The 22,537-nt window shown below is 36.3% G+C and overlaps 1 protein-coding gene and 1 non-coding gene across 4 annotated transcripts in view; both read left to right on the top strand.

Moving 5' to 3' along the window:
* The window catches only part of MAP4K5 (mitogen-activated protein kinase kinase kinase kinase 5), a 136,709-nt gene that overhangs the window by 77,852 nt on the left and 36,320 nt on the right, over window positions 1-22,537 (top strand). For 2 of the 3 annotated variants that reach the window (XM_060294789.1, XM_060294788.1), the window contains exons 14-18: window positions 8,807-8,885; window positions 18,077-18,135; window positions 19,609-19,676; window positions 21,105-21,147; window positions 21,782-21,992. In XM_060294789.1, the coding sequence (XP_060150772.1) occupies window positions 8,807-8,885; window positions 18,077-18,135; window positions 19,609-19,676; window positions 21,105-21,147; window positions 21,782-21,992 (460 nt within the window). The remainder of the gene's footprint in view (window positions 1-8,806; window positions 8,886-18,076; window positions 18,136-19,608; window positions 19,677-21,104; window positions 21,148-21,781; window positions 21,993-22,537) is intronic. The other variant, XM_060294790.1, reaches the window with a different exon arrangement.
* Window positions 16,075-16,181, top strand: LOC115852487 (U6 spliceosomal RNA). Its single transcript, XR_004039166.1, has one exon. It is a non-coding gene; the product is annotated as a U6 spliceosomal RNA (small nuclear RNA).

The following is a 22,537-nucleotide window of genomic DNA, read 5'->3' as shown; positions in this document are numbered from 1 at the left end:
CAGGATGCTTATGAAAAGGATCCAATAGTTAGAGATAGAAGAGTCAAGAAGCAAGGTGAACAGGCAAAGTCCTTGAAAAGAAAGGAGAAGGTGAGATCTAGATTATAACGAGGGATTTGATCTTAAACACTTCTTGAAAGGCTTTCTTGGGAAATGTGGCATAGATGGTGCCTTGAAGACCTTGAGCTCACCTCCTCCAGTGGCCACACCAAATTTCAACTATCTATGAGAATGACCTGAAGACTAGCATAAAAGACTTTCCACAACTGAAGATATAAATAAGGAACCACAATGAGATGGGTAGGAGATATGGAGACATGGTATAGTCAAGACCCACCTCCCTGGGTAGGTGACCCACAAACAGGAGGATAATTACAATTGCAGATGTTCTCCCCAAGGAGCGAAGCATCTGAGCCCTGTGTTGGGCTCCCCAGCTGAAGGGTCCTGCACTGGGAAGATGGGGCCCCAAAACATTTGTCTTTGAAGGCCATCCTGGGCTTGCATACAAGAGAGCCAGAGGGCTGTAGGAAACAGAGACTCTGCTCTTATGAGGCGTGTGCAAAATCTCACATAGTCCAAATCCTAGCACTGAGCCAGTAATTTGAAAGGAACCCACCTGCTGATCTTGCAGAACCTCTTGGAGTGGCAGGAGACAACTGGTAGTCCCCCTAAAGATATAGATGGCGACACCTGTATTTGAGAGTTTCTTCTACCACTAGGACATCAATGCTGACAACCACCATTTTGGAGTCCTCCCACTACCGTATTAGTGCTGGGGGCTTATCTGCCCACCAGTGTGCTGGCACCAACCCTGAGCTTCCCTGATCCCCATAGCTAGCTGCCTTTGAACCTGGCCCTGCCCACCAGGAGACCAGCACCAGCCCTGGGACCCTGCACCAGTAAGGTCCTAGCAACCAACTGGGCCAGAGGCCATGCCTACCCACCAGCACACCCACAGTGGTCAGCCTTGCCACAACAGAAGGACCCACACAGCCCACATAGGGGGCATCCCTAGAGCATATAGCTCTGCTGCCCAGAGGGGTGTGCTGTTGGATCCCATAGGATGTCTGTTACGTAAGGCCGCTCCTCCCAAATTCAGGAAACATAGCTGATCTACCTAATACTTACAAATAAACACAGAGAACTAGGCAAACAGAGGCAGAGGACTATGTTACACAGTCTACTGATAAAGAGTTTAAGGTAGTAATCGTAAAGATTCTCAATGAACGCAGGAGAGGGATGGAAGAACACAGTAAGAATTTTAATAAAGAGTTAGAAAATATAAAGGAGAAACAAACAGAGCTGAAGAATACAATAACTGAAATTAAAAACACACTAGAAAGAAATAATAATAGATTTGGTTATATAGAGGAACAGATCAGTGAACTGGAAGATGGAGTAGTGGAAATCACCTAAGCTGAAGAGGAAAAAGAGAAAAGAATTTTTTAAAAGGGTGGTTTAAGAGACCCCTGAGACAATATGAAGTGTATTAACATTCACATTCTAGGGATCCCAGAAGAAGAAAAGAAGGAAAGGAGCAGAGAACTTATCTGAAGAAATAATAGCTGAAAACTTTCCTAACCTGGAAAAAGAAAGAGAAACCAAGGTTCATACCAAGACCTATTATAATAAAAATGTCAAAAATTGAAGATAGAGGGCTTCCCTTGTGGCGCAGTGGTTGAGAGTCCGCCTGCCGACGCAGGGGACACGGGTTCGTGCCCCGGTCTGGGAAGATCCCACATGCCGCGGAGTGGCTAGGCACGTGAGCCATGGCCGCTGAGCCTGTGCGTCCGTAACCTGTGCTCCGCAACGGGAGAGGCCACAACAGTGAGAGGCCCGCGTACCACAAAAAAAAAAAAAAAAAAAATGAAGATAGAGAATCTTAAAAACAGCAAGAGAAAAGCAACTAGATATGTACAAGGGAACTTCCATGAGATTCTCAGCTGACTTTTCAGCAGAAACTCTGCAGGTCAGAAGGGAGTGACACATTAAATCCAAAGTGATAAAGGAAGAAACCTACAACAAAGAACACTCTGCTTGGCAAGGCTATCATTCAGTTTTGAAGGAGAGATAAAGAGTTTTACAGACAAGCAAAAACTAAGAGAGTTCAACACCACTAAACCAGCTTTCAAAAAATGTTAAAGGGACTTCTCTAAGTGAAAAAGAAAAGACGACTATTAGAAATACCAAAATTACAAATGGAAGAATCTCACTGGCAAAGGCAAACATATAGTAAAGGTAGTAGACCAGTCATTCATAAAGCTAGTATGAAAGGTAAAAAATAAAAGTAGTAAAATCATCTATATCCACAGTAAATAGTTAAGGTATTCACAAAACAAAAAAGATGTAAAACATGATGTCAAAAAAGCATTAAACATGAGGCAGAGGTAGGGGGTAAAAATTCAGGGTTGTTAGAATGTGTTTGAACTTGAGAGATCATCAGGTTAAAGTAATTTTGTGTGTGTGTGTGTGTTGTTGTTGTTGTTATCTGTGAACCTCATGGTAACCCCAAACCAAAAACCTATAATAAATACACCCTAAAGAAAGAGAAAGGAATCCAAACATAACACTAGTAATTAAATCACAAGGTAAGAGAGCAAAAGAAGAAAGGAACAAAAAAGAACTACAAAAACAACCAGAAAACAGTTAACAAGATGGCAACACATACATACCTATCAATAATTACTTTAAGTGTAAATGGACTAAATGCTCCATTCAAAAGACATTGAGGGCTTCCCTGGTGCTGCAGTGGTTAAGAATCCGCCTGCCAATGCAGGGGACATGGGTTCGAGCCCTGGTTAAGGAAGATCCCACATGCCACGGAGCAACTAAGCCTGTGCACCACAGCTACTGAGCCTGCGCTCTAGAGCCTGCAAGCCACAACTACTGAGCACACGTGCCACAACTACTGAAGCCCACACACCTAGAGCCCGTGCTGTGCAACAAGAGAAGCCACTACAATGAGAAGCCTGCGCACTGCAACAAAGAGTAGCCCCCACTCGCCGCAACTAGAGAAAGCCCGCGTGCAGCCAAAAATAAAAATAAATAAAATAAATGTTTTTTAAAGAAATTAAAAAAAAAAGACAGGTTGGATGAATGGACCCAAAAATGAGACCCCTACATATACTGCCTACAAGAGACTCACTTCAGATCTAAAGACACACACAGACTGAGTAACGGGATGGGAAAAGGTATTCCATACAAATGGAAATCTGTAAAAAGCTGTAGCAATGCTTATATTAGACAAAATAAACTTTAAAACAAAGACTGTAGCAAGAGCCAAAGAAGGACATTACACAGTGATCAAGAGATCAGTCCAAGAAAATGCAACAATTGTAAATATATATGCACCCAATAGGAGCACCTCAATATATAAAGCAAATGTTAATAAATATAAAGGGAGAAATTGACAGTAACACAATAATAGTAGGGGAATTTAATACACCACTTATATCAATGGACAGAAGATCCAGAAAGAAGGAAACACTGGCTTTAAATGACACATTAGATCAGATGAACTTACTAGATAAAATAGAACATTCTATCCAAAAGCAGCAAAGTATATATGCTTTCAACTGCTACCTTCTCCGGGATAGGTCACATGGTAAGCTACAAAACAAGGCTCAATAAATTTAAGATTGAAATCATACCAAGCATTTTTTCTCACCACAATAGTATGAAACCAGAAATCAACTACAAGAAACAAACTACAAAAAACACAAACATGTGGAGGCTAAATAATATGCTCTTAACTAACCAATGGGTCACTGAAGAAACCAAAGAGGAAATCAAAAAATAACTGGAGACAAATGAAAATTGAAACACAACCATCCATCCAAAATCTATGGCATTCAGCAAAAGCAGTCTAAAGGGGAAGTTTTTAGAGATAGATGTCTACCGCAGGAAGCAAGAAAAATCTCAAACATCTGACCATACACCTAAAGGAACTAGAAAAAGAAGAACAAACAAAACCAAAAGTTAGTAGAGGGAAAGAAATAATAAAGATCAGAGCAGATATAACTGAAATAGAAACTTAAAAAAAATGGAAAAGAACAATGAAACTAAGAGTTGGTTCTTTGAAAAGATAAATTGATAAACCTTTAGCCAGACTCATCAAGAAGAAAAGAGAGAGGATCCAAATAAAATCATAAATGAAGTTACTACTGACACAACAGATAATCGAGAGAATCATAAGAAAATAATACAAACAATTATACACCAATAAAATGGACAACTTAGAAGAAATGGATAAATTTCTAGAGACGTACAAACTCCCAAGACTGAATCAGGAAGAAATAGAAAATAAGAAGAGATGGATTACCATTAAGGAAATAGGATCAGTAATACAATAAACTTCCAAAAGTCCAGTACCAGTTTCACAGGTGAATTCTACCCAACTTTTAGAGAAGAGTTAATAGCTATCCTTCTCAAACTATTCCAAAAAATTGCAGAGGAAGGAATGCTTGTGAATTATTTCTACAAGACCAGCATCACCCTGATACTAGAATCAGACAAGAACACCACAAAAAAAGAAGAAGAAGAGAAAGTTACAGGCCAATATCACTGATGAACATAGATGTAAAAATCCTCAACAAAATATGAGCAAATCAAATTCAACAATACGCTAAAAGAATGATACAATACAATGTACAGTAATACAGTACAATACTATGATCAAGTGGGATTTATCCCAGAGATACAAGAATGGTTCAGTATCCACAAATAAATCCATGTGAGACACCACATTAACAAATTGAAGAACAAAAATCATGATCATCTCAGTAGATGGCAGAAAAAAGTTTTGACAAAGTTCAACATCCATTTATGTTAAAAACTCTCATCAAAGAGTGTTTAAAGGGAGCATACCCAACATAATAAAGGTGCTATATGACAAAACTACAGCCAACATCATGCTCAACAGTGGAAAGCTAAAAGTATCTCCTCTAAGATCAAAAACAAGGCAAGGTTGCTCACTCTTGCCACTTTTATTCAGTATAGTATTGGAAGTCCTAGCCATAGCAGTTAGACAAGAAACATAAGTAAAAGGAGTCCAAATTGGAAAAGAAGAAGTAAAACTGTCACTGTTTGCATATAACGTGATAGTACATATAGAAAATCCTAAAGATGCAGTAAAAAAAGAAAAACAACAACTGTTAGAACTAATAAATGAATTCAGTAAAGTTGCAGGATACAAAATTAATATACAGAAATCTGTTGCATTTCTATACACTAAAAATGAGCTATCAGGGAAATTAAGAAAACAGTCCCATTTACAATTGCATCAGAAAGAACTTACCTGGCAGTCCAGTGGTTAAGGCTCTGTGCTCCCAATGGAGGGGGCATGGGTTTGACCCCTGGTCGGGGAACTAAGATCCCACATGCCACATGGCACAGCCAAAAAAAAAAAAAAAGGAAAAATATACTGTGCTCATGGATTGGAAGAATTAGTATTGTTAAAATGACCATATTGCCCAAGGCAGTCTGCAGATTCAGTGCAATCCCTATCAGAATACCAATGGCATTCTTCACAGAACTGGAACAAACAATTCTACAATTTGTATGGAAACACAAAAGACCCTAAATAGCCAAAGCAACTTGAAGAAGAAAAATGGAGCTGGAGGAAGCAGACTCCCTGATTTCAAACTGTACCACAAAGCTACAGTAATCAAAATAGTGTGGTACTGGCACTACCACAGACACATAGATCAATGAAACAAAATAGAGAGCCCAGAAATAAACCCACATTTATATGGGCAATTAATCTATGACAAAGGAGGCAAGAATATACAGTGGTATACTCCCAATAAATAGTATTGGGAAAACTGGACAGCTACATGCAAAAGTATCAAGCCGGACTACTTTTTCATATCATATACAAAAAATAACTCAAAATGGATTAAACACTTAAACGTAAGACCTGAAACCATAAAACTCCTAGAAAAAGAACATATGTACTATGGCCTTTGACATCAGTCTTAGCAATATTTTTTTGTATATGTCTCCTCAGGCAAGGGAAACAAAAGCAAAAATAAACAAATGGGATACATCAAACTAAAAAGTTTTTTGCACAGCAAAGAAAACTCAACAAAACGAAAATGTCACCTACTGAATGGGAGAAGATATTTGCAAATGATATATCCTGATAAGGGGTTAATATCCAAAATATACCAAGAACTCATACAACTGAATATCAAAGGAAAAACAACCCAAATAAAAAATGGGCAGAGGACATGAATAGACATTTTTTCCAAAGAAGACACACAGATGGCCAGTAGACACATGAAAAATGCTCAACATCACTAATCATAAGGGAAATGCAAATCAAAACCGCAGTGAGCTATCACCTCACACGTGTCAGAATGGCTAGCATTAAGAAGACTGCAAATAACAAGTGTTGACACTGGTGTGGAAAAAAAGGGAATTCTTGTGTTATTGCTGGTGGGATTGTAAATTGGTGCACCCACTATGGAAAACAGTATGGAGGTTCCTCAAAAAATTAAAAACAGAACTGCCATATTATCTAGCAATTTCATTTCTAGGTATTTACCTGGAGAAAACAAAAACACTAATTTGAAAAGATACATGTACCAACATTACTCACAGTAGCCAACATATGGAAGCAACTTAATGGATAAAGAGGATATGGTGTATATATATACAGTGGAATATCACTTAGCCATTAAAAATGAAATCTCATTTTTGACAACAGGGATGGATCTAGAAGCTATTATGCTAATTAAATAAGTCAGACAAAGACAGATACCACATGATCTCATTTATATGTGGAATCTAAAGAATCTAAAAAGCAAAACAAAATAAAATGAAAATAGACTCAGATACAGAGAAGAAACAGGTGTTTGCCAGAAGGGAGGCTTGTGGGTGTGGGCAAAATAGGTGAAGGGTATTAAGAGGTACAGACCTCCAGTAATATAATAATTAAGTCACAGGGTTATTATACACAGCATAAGGAATATGGTCAGTAATATTAATTTTGTATGGGGACAGATGGTTACTACACTTATAGTGGTGATCACCTCTCAAGGTATACAAACGTCAAATAATTCTATAGTACATCAGAAGCTAAAATAATATTGTGCGTTAAATATATTTCAGAGTAACAATAAAAGAAAAATACTTCTTTCTTTGCATTAAAGAGGAAGATAGTTTGAGAGTATAGCTAGAAGTTATCTTCTGTTTGATTTCTGTTTTCTTTGTGAGCTAGGTGGCAATGTCATCTCCTGAAAGTGTGGAGGAGGTGGGTTTGAAAAGTGTGGTGAAGCTATGAAATAGTAATTGAGGAGAATGGATGGGTTAAATGACTAGAGAAGTGTTTGTGGGCAAACTTGAAGGCTCAGATGAGATTAATTTTCAATGTGTAATTTTCCTCCAGCAGTGATTGGTACTTCAGATATTAACCAAAGGTAGTTAGTTTAAGTCTTCCAGGGTTGTCATTTTGGTATACCATTGTACAGAAGGATGGCAGGGGTTGGGGAGGGGAGGCAAATCAAATTTAGGATATATGCAAGGGATTGCTTGAAATTATGGGCCACCAACTCTAAACTGGATAGGAAAAAAAGTGAAGATCAGAGAAATGCATGTGGAGAGTGAGAAAGTAATGGATGGATGGACTTGAGATTTCAGTGTGAGCATTTAAAAATTATTGGAGTAAATGAGAGAGTAAGTTCAAAGGATGAGAAGTTTGGAGTATTATGTGAATTCATGTATCAGAGCGGATGACAGAGTCCAGGATATGATTTTAGTAGTGTAGAGTGCATTGAAATATGGTAGAAGGTCTTCAGAGATAAGGTCAGAAAACTTAAATCCAGAGCAATGGTCTTTTGAAGTCCTTTGGTATGATGGTGGGTCTTAAAGTAGAGAAAAAGACATCTGAGCCCCTGTCCGAGTCATCAGTGAATGAGAATGAGTCATCAGAAATTTGGTAGATAGGGGTTGAGCTGAAGGCATTGTTTCAAAAGATCAGGAGCTTATACAAAAGGGTGGAAGTGGTAAGCTTTCTCCCTTAGTTTACTACAATACTCTTACTCAGTCTCCCTCCATATAGTATTTCTTCTCTCCATACCCTCTTACATACTTAATCAGGTTACTCTTAAAGCTGACTCTTGTGACGGCACTCCCTTTCTGTAGAATCTCCAATAAATTCTTTTGCTAAGACATTCAGAGCCTTTCATGATGTGGCTCATCCTCAAGTCTGTCTTTCCAGCTTTGTCATCTCTTCACTTAATGTTCACTGTAGTCAAATAATAACCAACTCCAATTCCCCTAAACACTCCACAATTTCCTTTTTTTCTTGTATCACTTTGTTCATATTCTTTGTGCTGTCTGAAATGCTTTTCCCACCTTGCTGCACATTCAATGCCTACTTGTCCTTCTAGGCCTCACATAAGATTACAGCTTTGTCATGAAGAATTTCTTTACCCTTTCAGGTGAAAGTCATTTCTTCTTCCCCTGGGCATTAATAGTAATCTTAATGAATGCCACTTATCATTTTCTAATCTTATAAGTGTTTGTGTGTCTTATCTTCTTAGAGTATAAGCTCTTTTGAAGGTAACATTTCCATCTGATTTGCTTTGCATCTCTTCAGTATTTTATACAGTATAAACATGGACTAAATGAATACACTTTTAAAGTATCTTAGTGTTCATTTTTAAAAATATTTATCCTACAATTTATTAGTAAGTAGTCATGCTTGTCAATAAATAATAATTTAATTAAAAAGAGAAAGTTTGACCTTCTAACTTTGTCACTGAATTTTTTTAAAGTATATGTATTATGTTTATATTCACAGCCCCATGCAATCATTCGTCATACCATTAGATCTACGAACAGGAATGCCAGAGCTGAACGGACAGCTTCAGAAATAAATTGTATGTGTTTGGTATACATTTTCAATTGGTGGTTTTGGAGGGTTGAGCTGGGTGTTCTTATGGAATTTTTTGGAATAATAAAGTCTCACTAACTGTGGCTACATACTTTAACATAACAGGATACCTCTAAAATAAAGGCTGCTTTTCTGGCTTGTAATGGAATTCTCTTGGTTTTATAATTAAATAGTTTTGATTTTCTAATTATAAAGTCAATATATGTCTATTGCAGAAAATTTGCAAGAGGAAAAAAGTAGAAAATTAACATTGCCCATAATCATATCACCCAACACCAGCCCACAGATAATATTTTGCTGAATTTCCTTCATGTTTTTTCACGTATAGTTTTACATGACTGAATTTATACTATACATAAAATTTTGCTTAACATAGTCAAAAGTATTTTCTATGTATTTGCCTAGGCTTTGTAACCATTATGTTTAATGGTTTTATCCTCTTTTATTGAGTTGATGTATTGTAGCTCCTATTGTTGGACCTTTGGGTTGGTTTCAGTTTTTTAAGTCAAGTTAACAATAAGGTGAATATTTTCTAAAGTGCATATTTAAAGGGGGAAATTGATTTTTATTCGATAAATCATTGACAAAAATTTTATATTAACAATATTTGTCATTTTAGCCACATTAATTTGGAAGAACAGATTTGCAAAGAATTTTTAGGTATAAGTATATTGACTTAAACGCATAATTGTTTCAAAAGAGATTTAAAGTGGTTTACATTAAAATAAGCCATAAATAAAAATTATAAACCACAATGGAGGAAGATAATTTATTATATATTTAGGCTAATTAGAATTATTGCAGATGAGCATTTTGTTTTTTTGAAACCAGACATTTCTAGCTTTCTGGATACAGCTTTGGAAATCTAGGTCATTGGAGAGTTAGAATGTCCTTCCCATATCAGTTGTTTTAGTCAGATCTTTTCAAAGTTACACCAATAATTCGAGATTTTCTGTGTTTGTTAGTCCCAGATTGCTGATATGTTCTTATGCTATCTTCTTATATAATCCCCAGTGAACTCTCTGGGCTTCCAGTACCAGACAGAAAAGTAGCAAAGTTATATTCCATTAAAAGCTATTGTGTTTATTTTATGCAGCTGTATAGTATTCAATTAATGTAGTCTAAGTGTATCTTTTCTTGTATAGCTTTTGTCTTCTGTGTCATATTTAGTAAGGTCTTCCTGATTTTAAGGTTATAAAAGGATTTTCCTGTTGTTTCTTCTTGTATTTTTACAGTCTCATGTTTTTAATATTTAAATGTTTGATATAAGATATTAACTTATTTGGTAGAAGGTATGAAATATGAATTCAACTTCAGTTTCATTCTCAATATCTACCCATTTGCCTCAATGCTATTTATTAAAAACTTGATATTTTTGCTAATAGATTTGATATGCCATCTTTATTATGTACTAAATTGCCACGTATATTTTAGGGCTTTTTCTGGAAATTCTATTCTGTTACATTAATATACCTAGTCCTGTGCTGGTCTCATACTTCTGATTATTATCTTTATAATACCTGTTAAAGTGTGATAGAAATAATCCTCCTCCTACTGTCCCTCACCCTCTCCACACAAACACACACACAAACACCATGTTGCTGTCTTTTTCTGTTATGATATTTGGCTATTATATTTTCCCTACATAAATGTAAGAATCAGCATACCAAGTTAAAAAAAAAAATCAGTGTTTTTACTGAGATCTCATAAATTTGTACACTAACTTATAAGTGTCTGGAGTACTGATACCTTCATGGAGTGAATCCTATGTGCTTCATGTACCAGACAGAAGACAGTAGAATTGAAGTTCATTTTATTGGTCGATTTATCTTTGAATTCTCCCAAGTCTTCTTTTGTGTCCATCAGGATTGTTTTATAGTTTTGTTTTTGTTTGTTTGATAGATTTCATGCATACCTAGTTAGTTCTATTCTTAGTTTTTTGTTTCAGTTTTTTACATTGATCTGATAACTTACATATAGTAAAATGCTTAAGTCTACTGCACAATGAATTTTTAAATTTGTATACACTCATGAAACTACCACCCAGATCAAGATATAAAACATTATCAGAATCTCTGAAGGCTTCCTCATGCTCCTTCACAATCAATACCCTTCCATCTTCCTGTATCCCCCTGCCCTCCCACTGCCCAGGCTAATCACTATTCTGATCTCTGTCACTGTAGATTGGTTTTTACCTGATTTTGATCTTAAGATAAATAGGATAAACCAATATGCACCTTTTTTGCCTGATTTCTTTTGCTCAACATTATGTCTGTGAGAGTCATTCGTGTTGTGTGTAGCAATAATAGTTTATTGTTTTCATTGTAATGTAGTATTTCATTGTATGATTATACCACAATTTATCCATTCTTTACTTGACAGGCATTTGATTTGTTTCCAGTTTGGGGCTATTAGGATTATTATAATCATCCTTACTATGTGTTTTTAGTTGATATAACTAATTATGATGATCCTGGCCTGATCTAAGACCACCAGGGACAAATGTATAGTGCAACAAAGTCAGGTTTATTGACTCCTTGCAATGAGGGAGAACACATACCAGAGGAACCATGGAACATCTCATTAAACAGGAAAAGAAGAGTTAGAGCGTTTTTGGAAAAAGTGGAGTTCAAGTGAAATTTAGGTGAAAACTTAAAGCAAAGTAGGGATGTGTATGAAAGAGTCTATACTGTAAAAATAGACTCAGAAGCCTGTTTCCTTGGAAACTTGGAATGTTGTATTCAGTAACCCCTTTATTTGAAGCTCTGTATGTATGTTGGAAACTGAGGCTGCTTCTCTCTCACTGACTTAAGTCTTCCAAGCAAGAATGGAATGGTTCATTTTAATGAATATGATTTCATACAGCAAAGTTTCTGACAGTCTGTGATTTTAGAGAATGATGTTTCTCAGTAAGATAGCATTGGCAATTCAGAGGGGGGGTCATCATGTGATACTTTACATATGCAGCATATCCTTGGGAGAAACATTGTTTCTTCTTGACTTTGCATTTGGATTTGTGTCTGTCCTCCCAGTCTGATGAATAGCAAGGCAGATTACTTTCTTATTCTGATCCAGATATGGGTGTGTTACCTAAATTCCCTATTTTTTTAAAAAAAAAGTTTTCATCTGAAAAGTCACCTTTTGGTTGAGTCCAGTTGATGCCGAAAGCTCGGCCTCTGTGCACTGGTGCCAAATCGAATCTCGGAGACAGAGTTTGGGGTAAAGTAGAGAAGAATAGCTTTATTGCTTTGCCAGGCAAAGGGCGACAGAGAGGGCTCCTGCCCCTAAAAAGTATGTGTTCCAACCTGGGAGGATTTGATGAGGAATTTTATAACAACCGTTCAAGGGTGGCGTTGCTGATAAAATTAGAGTATGTGAAGGGCCTCCACTCTTCTAATCTGGCCTCAGGTAATCTTGATGAGCTTCTCTGGTTCTTTAATGTAGCCTCAGGTGGTCTTTCTCTGGTATGAAGAATGCTGACCTCTTAAAAGAGCTTAAAGGCATTGTTATGTGTATCCCTTGAGGTGGAACCAGGACCCTGCCCCAAGGCTGCACTGTTGTCCCCTGGCTGCGCCTCCCTTGTCTTTGCATCCCTTCCGGGATTAGCAACAGTTCGATTCTGCCCTTTGGAATTCAAGGAAGGTCATGGAGGCTGGAGTCAAGAGAAGGGACAGAAAGGCTTCCATGCCCGGGAGCCCCATAGGGTCCTGTTCGGTTTCACAGTTACCTAGGAAGCCAACTAATTACAAAGAATTGGCACCAAAGGGATATGAGAGGTATCAACAAAGAAAATGACTACCCAACTGTCAGTTTAAGTGTATGATTTTAGCTGACTCACAAGTAAATTTTAGCCAGGTATTTGGACTCATACCAAGGACTCACTAAGGTTACACAGAGCAGTATTAAGAATAAAGACTCTACAGGTATCATGATTAGGAGGTAACAAGTCTGTCAACAATCCAAAAGTTTCAACTGGCAAAGGAAGAAAAAATGTAGCTCAAGAGCTATAGTATGCACATTAAAGTATGATAATCAGTGTCTTCGGTCATATTTTTCCATGGGTCTTGGGCAAATGATTCATTTCATGTCATCATCAGCTAGATTCAGTAGACTGTGTAGAAACTGATTTTTGCAGTCATCTATTTCTGAAGATTTTTTTTCATCTCCAGTTTGAGATGTCCTACTAAGACAATCTTGCACTGATTTAAATTGGCCCATGTCTCTATAATTAAGAGACAGGAATACAAGGATCATCACCCTGTTTTACTGTCGTGTTAGTTGTTAACAGTACCTGGCAAGATTCTATTTATTGAGGTTAGAGAGAAGTTTTCCAGAAGGCAGTTTCTGAGTTCTAAATGAAAAGTTTATTCAGAGGAAACACTTCTTGGACATGTTTGAGTATAAAACTGTGTGTACTGTACAAGTCTCAGCTGTATTAGTCTGTAATAATGTAGAAACTGGAGTTGGGGGCAGTATTCCCAGATGTATAAGACGCTCAGTTTTGGGTTCATTGGGAGAGAGTTAATGGGCTCCTAGGGAATTGACCTCATTTTCTTTCAAGCCAAACAAATAAAGAAGCAAAACCTACTTTAGGCTAAGGAGATCTAAGAATTTCTGAAAGTTTACCCAACTTAAGTTTGAAAATTCCATTTGTCCCTTTTTATTTCATGTGAAGACGGCAATGATAAAGGTGATAGAGATTTTGAGATGTATTGTCTCACAAATCTCCTTAGTAACAGTTCTAGAGAAGTGAGTGTTTACTAGGTAAGTAATTAGAGCTCTCCCAGGTAGGAAACACAAACTCAAGCAGCATTTTTTGGCCATTGTTAAAGTTGAGCCTTTTTAAACAACCTTTGATCCATCCTAGAAATAGATATACAATAACCAAAAGTATTTGTTGTCAGGAAAACTATTTATGAAAAATTATCTGAAGTATAGCATACCCATATGTTCTTCTACATTGGTATTTTTTAAGCTGCAGGTTGCAACACAAACCATGACATCAATTCAGATTCTTTTTTAAAGGCACAAAATAGCAAGTATTTAAGTGCATCAGTTGGATTCTTAATAGGTACTATACCTTGAAACTTTTGTGGATTTTTTTTGTTTGTTGCTTTGTTAGTAATTTGACTGTGATGTGCCTAGGTGCATTTTTCTTGTTGTTTGTTCTATTTAGTGTTTATTGAGTTTCTTAGATCAATGAATTGATATTTTTCATCAAATTGGGGACACTGTTTCTTAGTTTTTCTGTCCCAGATTCCCTCTTCTCCTTCTGGGACTCCAGTTACATGTTAGACCACTTGATGTTGTTTCATAGGTCACTGAGGCTCTGTTCTCCCTGACCCCCATAAACACACATAAGATGTTTTTGTTCTCTATACTTAAGTTTAGTTTCTGTTGCCCTAATTTTAAGTTCATTGACCTTATTTTTTGTAGTGTTCAGTCTGCTATTTAAGCCCATCAGTGAATTTTATTTCAGATATTGTATTTTCTGGATCTAGACTTTCATTGAGATAGATAGATAAGATAGATAGGAAGAAAAATGGATCGATGGATGGATGGATGGATGGTTACATACATATATAATATACAGACATGTATAGTTTCTATCTCTCTACTGATAATTTCCATCTCTTTACTTATTGTGTCCATCTTTTCTCTTAAATCCTTGAATATATTTATAATAGATGTTTTAAAGTCCTTGTGTGCTAATTTCAACATATGTGTCATCTCTGAGTCTATATCTATTTTTTTAAACTGGTTATGATTTTTATTTTTTTTCTACTTCTTTATTCATTTTTTATTGTATCTTGGATGTTGTGATACAACATTGAGTGTCTGGATTTTGATCTCTTTTAGAGTGGTTAAAGCATAAATTAACTGGTAGGTCATTGCAGTCCTTTCAAGGCCTATGTCAGGTTTTACTACAATATTCAGCTAAGTCTTTCCTCTGGGTGGAAACTCATTTCTTTCCTGGTACTGTGTGATCACTAGAACTTGTATTTAGCTTACAGCACTGTGTTAGCTGTTTTTCTGACATACCTTGCATAGTCTTGCTTCGCTTGTGGGCAATTTAGTATGCAACCAAAGACTTCTCTAAGGAGACATAGTTTTCTCATTTCTGGCCCTCTGCCCTTCAAATTCCCACTGCCTAAGCAGCCCCAAACTATAGTCTTTCTTTCCTGCACCCAGTGAAACTCTCTCTTTGGGTTCTACTTTCTTGGAAAGTACCCCCACGCAGAAATCAGGGGTGAGTGGGGGTCTTAACACCATCTTTCAAGGATTACAACCCTGTGATATCTGTTAACCCATTGCCTCAAAATAATTGCTTCATATAGCTTGTATGCACACATGTATTTGTGTTACATGTTGTAGTTGTTTATAGCAAAAGGATAAGTCTAATTCCTGTTACTTATTATACCTATAATTATTATGCCTATAATAAGTAACATCTTTTAGAGATAAATGAGGATGTATAATAGAAGACCTCCCCATCTTTGTATTTTTATAAGCCAAAGACACACCCAGAGGTACTGCCAGGATTTTCTTTAAAGCAAAACAAAACAACATGGAGTCCATTCTTGCACACAGAACAATGATACTGGAGACTCTAGCATTCTTTGCCATAAAGCGTGGCTGTAGTAATTTTAGACTTGTCATAAGGAATTTGATTTTTTTTAAGGAATATTTTTCTTACATGTTAAAGTAAAACATCTTAAATGTTTATGCTGATATAAAAGAAATGAAATTGAAATTTTTATTTTCAATCATTGATACTGGTATGGATGGGTGCAGTTGATATTTTACTATATGTTTAATTGAAATTTATGAGCTCATTTTTCTCTGGTAATTTTTTAAGTCTTGAAATTTGCTGATTATGTAATTATTGAAAATATTTTCTTTCTTTCCTTTCCATATTTATGCCTTTTATAATTTACCTCTAGACCTGCTTGCCACTATTTCTAGTTGTGATCCAAAAAAAAAAAAAAATCTTTAACTCATCTTTGTCTCAAATGAGTGAAGTGGTTCTTTGTGAATTATAGTAATGGCTCTTGAATTAAGATGTTTTTAAATTATTTTAAGAAGTAAGTCATTAATGAACAACTTCTTTTTATTTTAGATTATTTTTGAAAAGTAGATACTATATTTTATGGAGTGTCTTTGAAAATTTTATGCTGCTCGCTTCGGCAGCACACATACTAAAATTGGAACGATACAAAGAAGATAAGCATGGCCCCTGCGCAAGGATGACACGCAAATTCTTGAAGCAGTCCATATTTTTAAAATTTAGTTTGACAATAACAAACACCTAATTAACGTTTCTAAATATAATACCATCCCTCCTGATGCGTTGTGGCTATTGCATACACTAGCAACCATTTTATTAAAACATTAATTGCAGTTGGATTTGTTTTGGGATTCATGCATAATCCATTTAGTACATAGCAGAACTAACTCATTTTGAAGGAATTATAAATGAAATCCTTCATTTATAAGGATTTATAAGGAAATCCTACACAAGTCTATCATTTAATTCACATTGTAGTCAAGGAAGGGGAAAGTTTGCCTTCAGAAAATTCTGTGGCTCTTCTGGGATCTTTGATGTGACCCTCCCTCGCTCTCTCCCCTCCCTCCCTCCCTCCCTCCCTCCCTCCCTTCCTTCCTTCCTTCCTTCCTTCCTCCCTCCCTTCCTCCCTTCCTCCCTTCCTCCCTTCCCTCCTTCCCTCCCTCCCCTCCCTCCCTCTCTCTGGGAAGGTACCCAAAATGTGTTCATGCCGTGTACAGACAAAAACTGCAAAACTCAATCAATCAAACTTACATTCCTGGCTGCATTGGAAATTGGCACCCCTATTTTGGAAAAGTGAAAGCATTTCCTAGAGCTGAATACTTGTCTACCTTAAGATAGCAGTTCTACTGCCAGGTACACACAGAAACATACCCACATGTTCACCCACGAGACACTTATTTGAATGTTGGTTGCTGCACTATTTGTAATAGCCCCAAACTGGAAACTACCTGAATACACACCACCAGTAGAATGGGTAAATAAATTATGGCATATTCCCATAAAGGAAGAGTGTACGGTATAGCAATGAGAAGGAACAATCTACAAAGCTCAGAAACAAGCAGAACTAATGCATGGTGCTAGAAGTCAGGAGAGCAGCTGTCCTTGGAGTGGGGAGTAAATGGGAGCGTTTGGGGTCTGGTAATGTTGTCTCTATCTGGCTTCTGGTTATGTAAGTGCCCAGTTTGTGAAAATTCATTGATTATAACAAACGCACTTTTATGCATGTTATATTTTAATAAAATTTGCGAAACAAACAAAAAAAGAAGGAAAATTTTATGACTTAATGTTTTTATTTAGTATAATAAATTATATAAGTACTCTGTATTGCTTTACAAATCTTGGTTTTAGGAATAAAGACAACTAGATACTTTTTGAAAGTGCTTTTTTTTTAGTGTATTTTGTTTACCAAGATTGTATTTAGGAAACTTGTATCTCTATGATGCAAGTGTATATTTTAATTTTTAGTCACATTATATCTTAGAATTTTAAAATTCTGTGTACTTTATGAGTAGATAATAAGCCATCCTTTTCTCTGATTTACAGACTATTTCATATAAAAGAAGTTACTCTTTGATTATTAGGAATAATTCTAAAATTGGTCTCATTAGGCCAAATAAAATATACATTTAGGAAAATACAATCTTAGATTCCTGAATGCCATAGTAATATTTAATTTGACAAATATTTGTTCTTTTTAGATAATTATAGGTGATTTGGCAGGGCGGGGTGTTCATCCTACCATAAAGTTGTAGTTTAAATTAGTCTCAAGACAGAGTCTATAGCCTAGATAGAAACATCCTTAAAGTGTTTGTTTAGTCACCTACTTTTAATTAATTTTTAAAAATCTTTTATATACAAAATTGCAGTTTAATTTCCTGATTCCAACCAAGAATTAAATAGAATTGTTAGGAAGATACCAAATTGTTACTTTCTTTTGGCGAACGTAAAGGAAGGGGTCCTCTGTAGTAAAAAATTAAGAGTTTTTGTCTTTTCCTCTTTCTTCTCTTCTCCTCTCTCCCTTCCCCCCTCCCCAGTACACATGCTTCTCATCATATTTCCAGGATTGATCCTTTAAGATAGAATTTGTGAATATATGTTATATTTTACAGTTGACAAATTACAGTTTGAACCTCCTCTGAGAAAAGAAACAGAAGCACGGGATGAAATGGTAGGAATAATGACTTTTAAAGAATTTTCCATATTAAAATTTGAGAAAAGTTATAGTCAGGTGTACTTTGACTAAAGAACAAAGTAATATACTCTTCAGAGCATTGATTTTTTTTTTTTTTTTTTTTTGGTGGTATGTGGGCCTCTCACTGCTGTGGCCTCTCCCGTTGCGGAGCACAGGCTCCGGACGCACAGGCTCAGCGGCCATGGCTCACGGGCCCAGCTGCTCCGTGGCACGTGGGATCCTCCCGGACCGGGGCACGAACCGAACCCGTATCCCCTGCATTGGCAGGCAGACTCTCAACCACTGCACCACCAGGGAAGCCCCAGAGCATTGATTTTGATAACGTATTTCACACATTAAAGTTTGAAAAAGCTTCTGTGTATAATATACCATTTTAACCATTCATTTTGACACTTCTGAGTCTTTTGAAGAATTCATATGAATTTATTAAGTATATGGAATTTGATGCTCAGCTTTAAGCTCTCAGGATCTTTTTACTTAATGATTCTGTTAGATTTGTAGTATGATTTTGCATTGCCTTACTGTTTTTAATATTTATTTGTTAATATAGCTTCTTTTTTTTTTTTTTGAAAATTTTTTTTTTTTTTTTTTTTTTTTTTTGCGGTACGCGGGCCTCTCACTGTTGTGGCCTCTCCCGTTGCGGAGCACAGGCTCCGGACGCGCAGACTCAGTGGCCATGGCTCACGGGCCCAGCCGCTCTGCGGCATGTGGGATCTTCCCAGACCAGGGCACGAACCCGCGTCCCCTGCATCGGCAGACGGACTCTCAACCACGGCGCCACCAGGGAAGCCCGCTTCTTTTTTTTTTTTTTTAACCATTGCTCTTATTTTGAGATTACTATTTGGTTAACCCTTTCCTTAACTAAAAAGAAAGAAACAATAGATTGAGCAAAATATTATTAGAGTCAGCCTAGATGTTATCCTAACATCTACTTTATTTTTAACTGATAGTAAATATAGTTTTTAGAGTAATTGTCTTCTGTTAATGGATCTCTTCATTCTTAACATCTGCAAGTGGTGCTCTTCCTACTGTATGTGTTGCTGGACAATAAATTTTCAGTTTCCATGCTAGTCAGAAAAAGTGTGGCACTAGTAAATTAAAGGTGATTGAATAATACAGTGTTTAGTTCTCCATGCTCATGGAGTAGTGATGCACGTAATTCAAAGTTAACATTTTTGTTTTGCTTTGGAATATACTTTACCAATATATTGGTAAAGAGGGCTTGTCACATTTTAAGCTGTAAGTATGTTTATAGATTCTGTTAAGTTTAAGTCATCTAATAATGAGTTATTGACGTAAATGTGTCAAATGACAGCAAATGTAGCTAGAGATTAAACCGTTGAAAGCCAAGATGATTAATAATCATGACAATGAGTATGTTGTTGAATCAAATAAAATGAATGATACCTGTTATAAGGTAACATTTTAAACTCTTTTTTACCTTCACAGGGAGTGTCTTCAGACCCAAACTTTCTGTTACGGTGGAATCCTTTTGTTGATGGTGCAAATACTGGCAAGTAAGTTGTTTTTCTAGCTTAACTTTATTTTACTTAATTATATAAGAACAGTATTTGATGGGGAGTGCTTTATTCTAATAAGCTTTAATTTTTTTCTTATAAAAGTTGTACTATGCCTTTTGTCAGTGAAAAGCTTCTGACTTTTTTAAATTGCCCAAAGGCATAATGTGTTGATCATTAAGGCTTTGTGGTTTTGTTCTTTAAATCAAAATACAGTATGTGTGGTGTTAATATACTGAAAGATGAGCTACATGATCTCATGGGAAAAAATACGATAGTAGGAATCAGAAAGCCCCAGTTCCGTCTCTGCAATGTGGTTACTTCATATTCTAGACCTGTCTTTCCTCAACAATTAAGTGACAGGGCTGACCTAGATGAGTTGTTCCAAACCTATTAGTCCATTGCAGTGCCTAGAGAGCTCTTTGGAAATACAGATTCCTGAATCCCCACATTAGGCCTATGGATCTGGGGTTAGCAGAGTATGGCCTGTAAGCCTATAAACCAGATCTGGCCCAATGCCTATTTTTGTACATCCTACAAACTAGAATGATATTTACATTTTTTAATGGTTGAAAGAAAATCAAAAGAAGACCACTATGACCACTATATGATTCATAAAGCCTACAAAGTTTACTGTCTAACCCTTTATAGAAAAAGTTTGCTAACCGCTGCTATAGAATACAGTCTTTGGGAGTGGAATTTAAGAATCCTGAAAGCTTCCCAATTGATTGCAATGACTATGGATAAATGTGTGGAACCAGTGGGCTAGATGAGTGATTCTCAAGTTTTGATGTGCCTGGAGGATCACCTGGAAATCTTGGTAAAATGCAGATTCTGATTAAGTAGGTCTAGAGGGTGCATTTATAAAAGTTTCCATGGGAATTCCCTTGCAGTCCAGGGGTTAGGACTCTGCGCTTTCACTGCTGAGGGCCCTGGTTCAATCCCTGATTGGGAAACTAAGATCCTGCAAGCTGTGTTGTGCAGCCAGAAAAAAAAAAAAAAAAGTTTCCAAGTGATACCAATGTTGCTCATCTGTGGACCCCACTTGGAGTAACAAAGGGTTTGATGATCAGCCATTTGAATCTATGATTCACTGTGGATTCCAACTCTAAAATTCTGAATCTCTTTTTCACTACTAAGTTTAATTTCATTTTTATTACATATTAAATGTTGCAAAGCATAACGGTAAAGTAAAAAATACTTCATATTCACTTTATAAAAACTCTATTTTATAGTCATACTAATACAGTTTGACAGAATGAGATCTTAGATCTTCCTGTAGCTTTTAAAAATACTCTGTACCATGATCTAATTGTCTTTTATATCCCCTGAATAGAAGCAGATTTTAATGCACATGTAATGCTCTCTCTGTGTTTTATGTTATTGTCATTTATCACCATCTAAATTGCATTTTTCTCTTTGTATTAGATCAACCTCAAAACGTGCAATACCACCTCCCCTACCTCCTAAGGTGAGCTACTTAAAGATTTTCAACAATATATCCTTGTTTAAATAATAAAATAAAATTTTTAAATAACTTTATTGAATTTATTCAAAATTCTCTTAAACATATTTTAGGGTACAGTTTTCCTCAAGAGCATTATTATGAAGATGTAAAAATATATTAAAGAAGATTTCATGAGAAATATAATATTTTTATAGCTATTAGAAAAAGGCAAAGATAGGTTATTACTCATTTGAGGCAATACTTGACCACATGGAGGGGAGTTTATCATTTACAGTCCTCATCTATTACTACAGTTGGACAGTGCACTAGAGTCATACTTTATTAAGTCACTTTCCTTGCTTGTTTGTAGTTATTAAATATTTTGTGGATTATGTATGTTATTTTATTGGTTATAAAAACGTTATCAGTTTGGGGTTAGGGCTGCTTAAAAGTCACATGGCAAGTTCATAGTTGTGTTGGGATAGTAACTCAGCTCTTGCTTGCCTTGCTTACTTGGCCCAGTGAATTGAACTATACAGGAGAAAGAAAAAAAGGCATATTCTCCTCCCCCTAAAGTCTTTGATGCATAATAATAACAAAGTGTTAATGTTTTATGTCCAAATTTATTAAAGTACTTCCGTGTCTTATTATCAACTAGCCAAGGATAAGCAGTTACCCTGAAGACAACATCCAAGATGAAGAAAAATCATCAACTGTAAAACGTTGTCCTGATTCAGAGAACAGAGCTCCCCAAGTTCTCAGAAGACAGAGTAGCCCAAGTTGTGGTCCTGTAGCTGAGACTTCCTCTATTGGTATGGCTAGCAGTATCAGCAGGCCTGGAGTGCATACAGCTAGATACTGTGATCTCGGTAAATAAATCAAAGTGAAGGCTGAAAAGAAAGCCATTTTGTTCATATTTTAAAGAATGTCTTTTTTCTTTAGTCAATCTTATTACTGTTTGAAGCTTTGTGAAGGTTCTTTAAAGTTCCACATGGGTGGACTATAAATAGATTCAATTCAATTCAACCCTAATTTGATCCCTTACTAAATATTATAGGATCTAGAAAGATGAATGGATGACCCTGCCCTCTGGAAGTTCAGGGTCTATAGCAGAAGTTATACCAATGTGCACATAATATCAGACAAGACATTTTGTTTAAGTGTCTCCTACAGTAAGTAACTATACGTAACAATGCAAGAGATCTCTGAGGGAGATAAGGATAGGGAACAGAGGAGGTAGGCCCTTGCAGAGGTTTAAAGGGCTTGGTGAGCCTTTAATAGGTGGAACCAATACTGACAGGCATTCTTAGAGAACAAGAAAGAATGAACAGATGCACTGAAGCAGGAAAATCTAGACTGTATTGGAAGTACAGTCTAGTATGGTAGAAGTGTGAGCTTTTGAAGGGTATATACT

Source organism: Globicephala melas, chromosome 2 (assembly GCF_963455315.2).
Source record: "Globicephala melas chromosome 2, mGloMel1.2, whole genome shotgun sequence".
Taxonomy (NCBI): Eukaryota; Metazoa; Chordata; class Mammalia; order Artiodactyla; family Delphinidae; genus Globicephala; species Globicephala melas.
The sequence above is the reverse complement of the archived record's forward strand: the minus strand, read 5'-3'. Positions and strand labels throughout refer to the sequence as shown.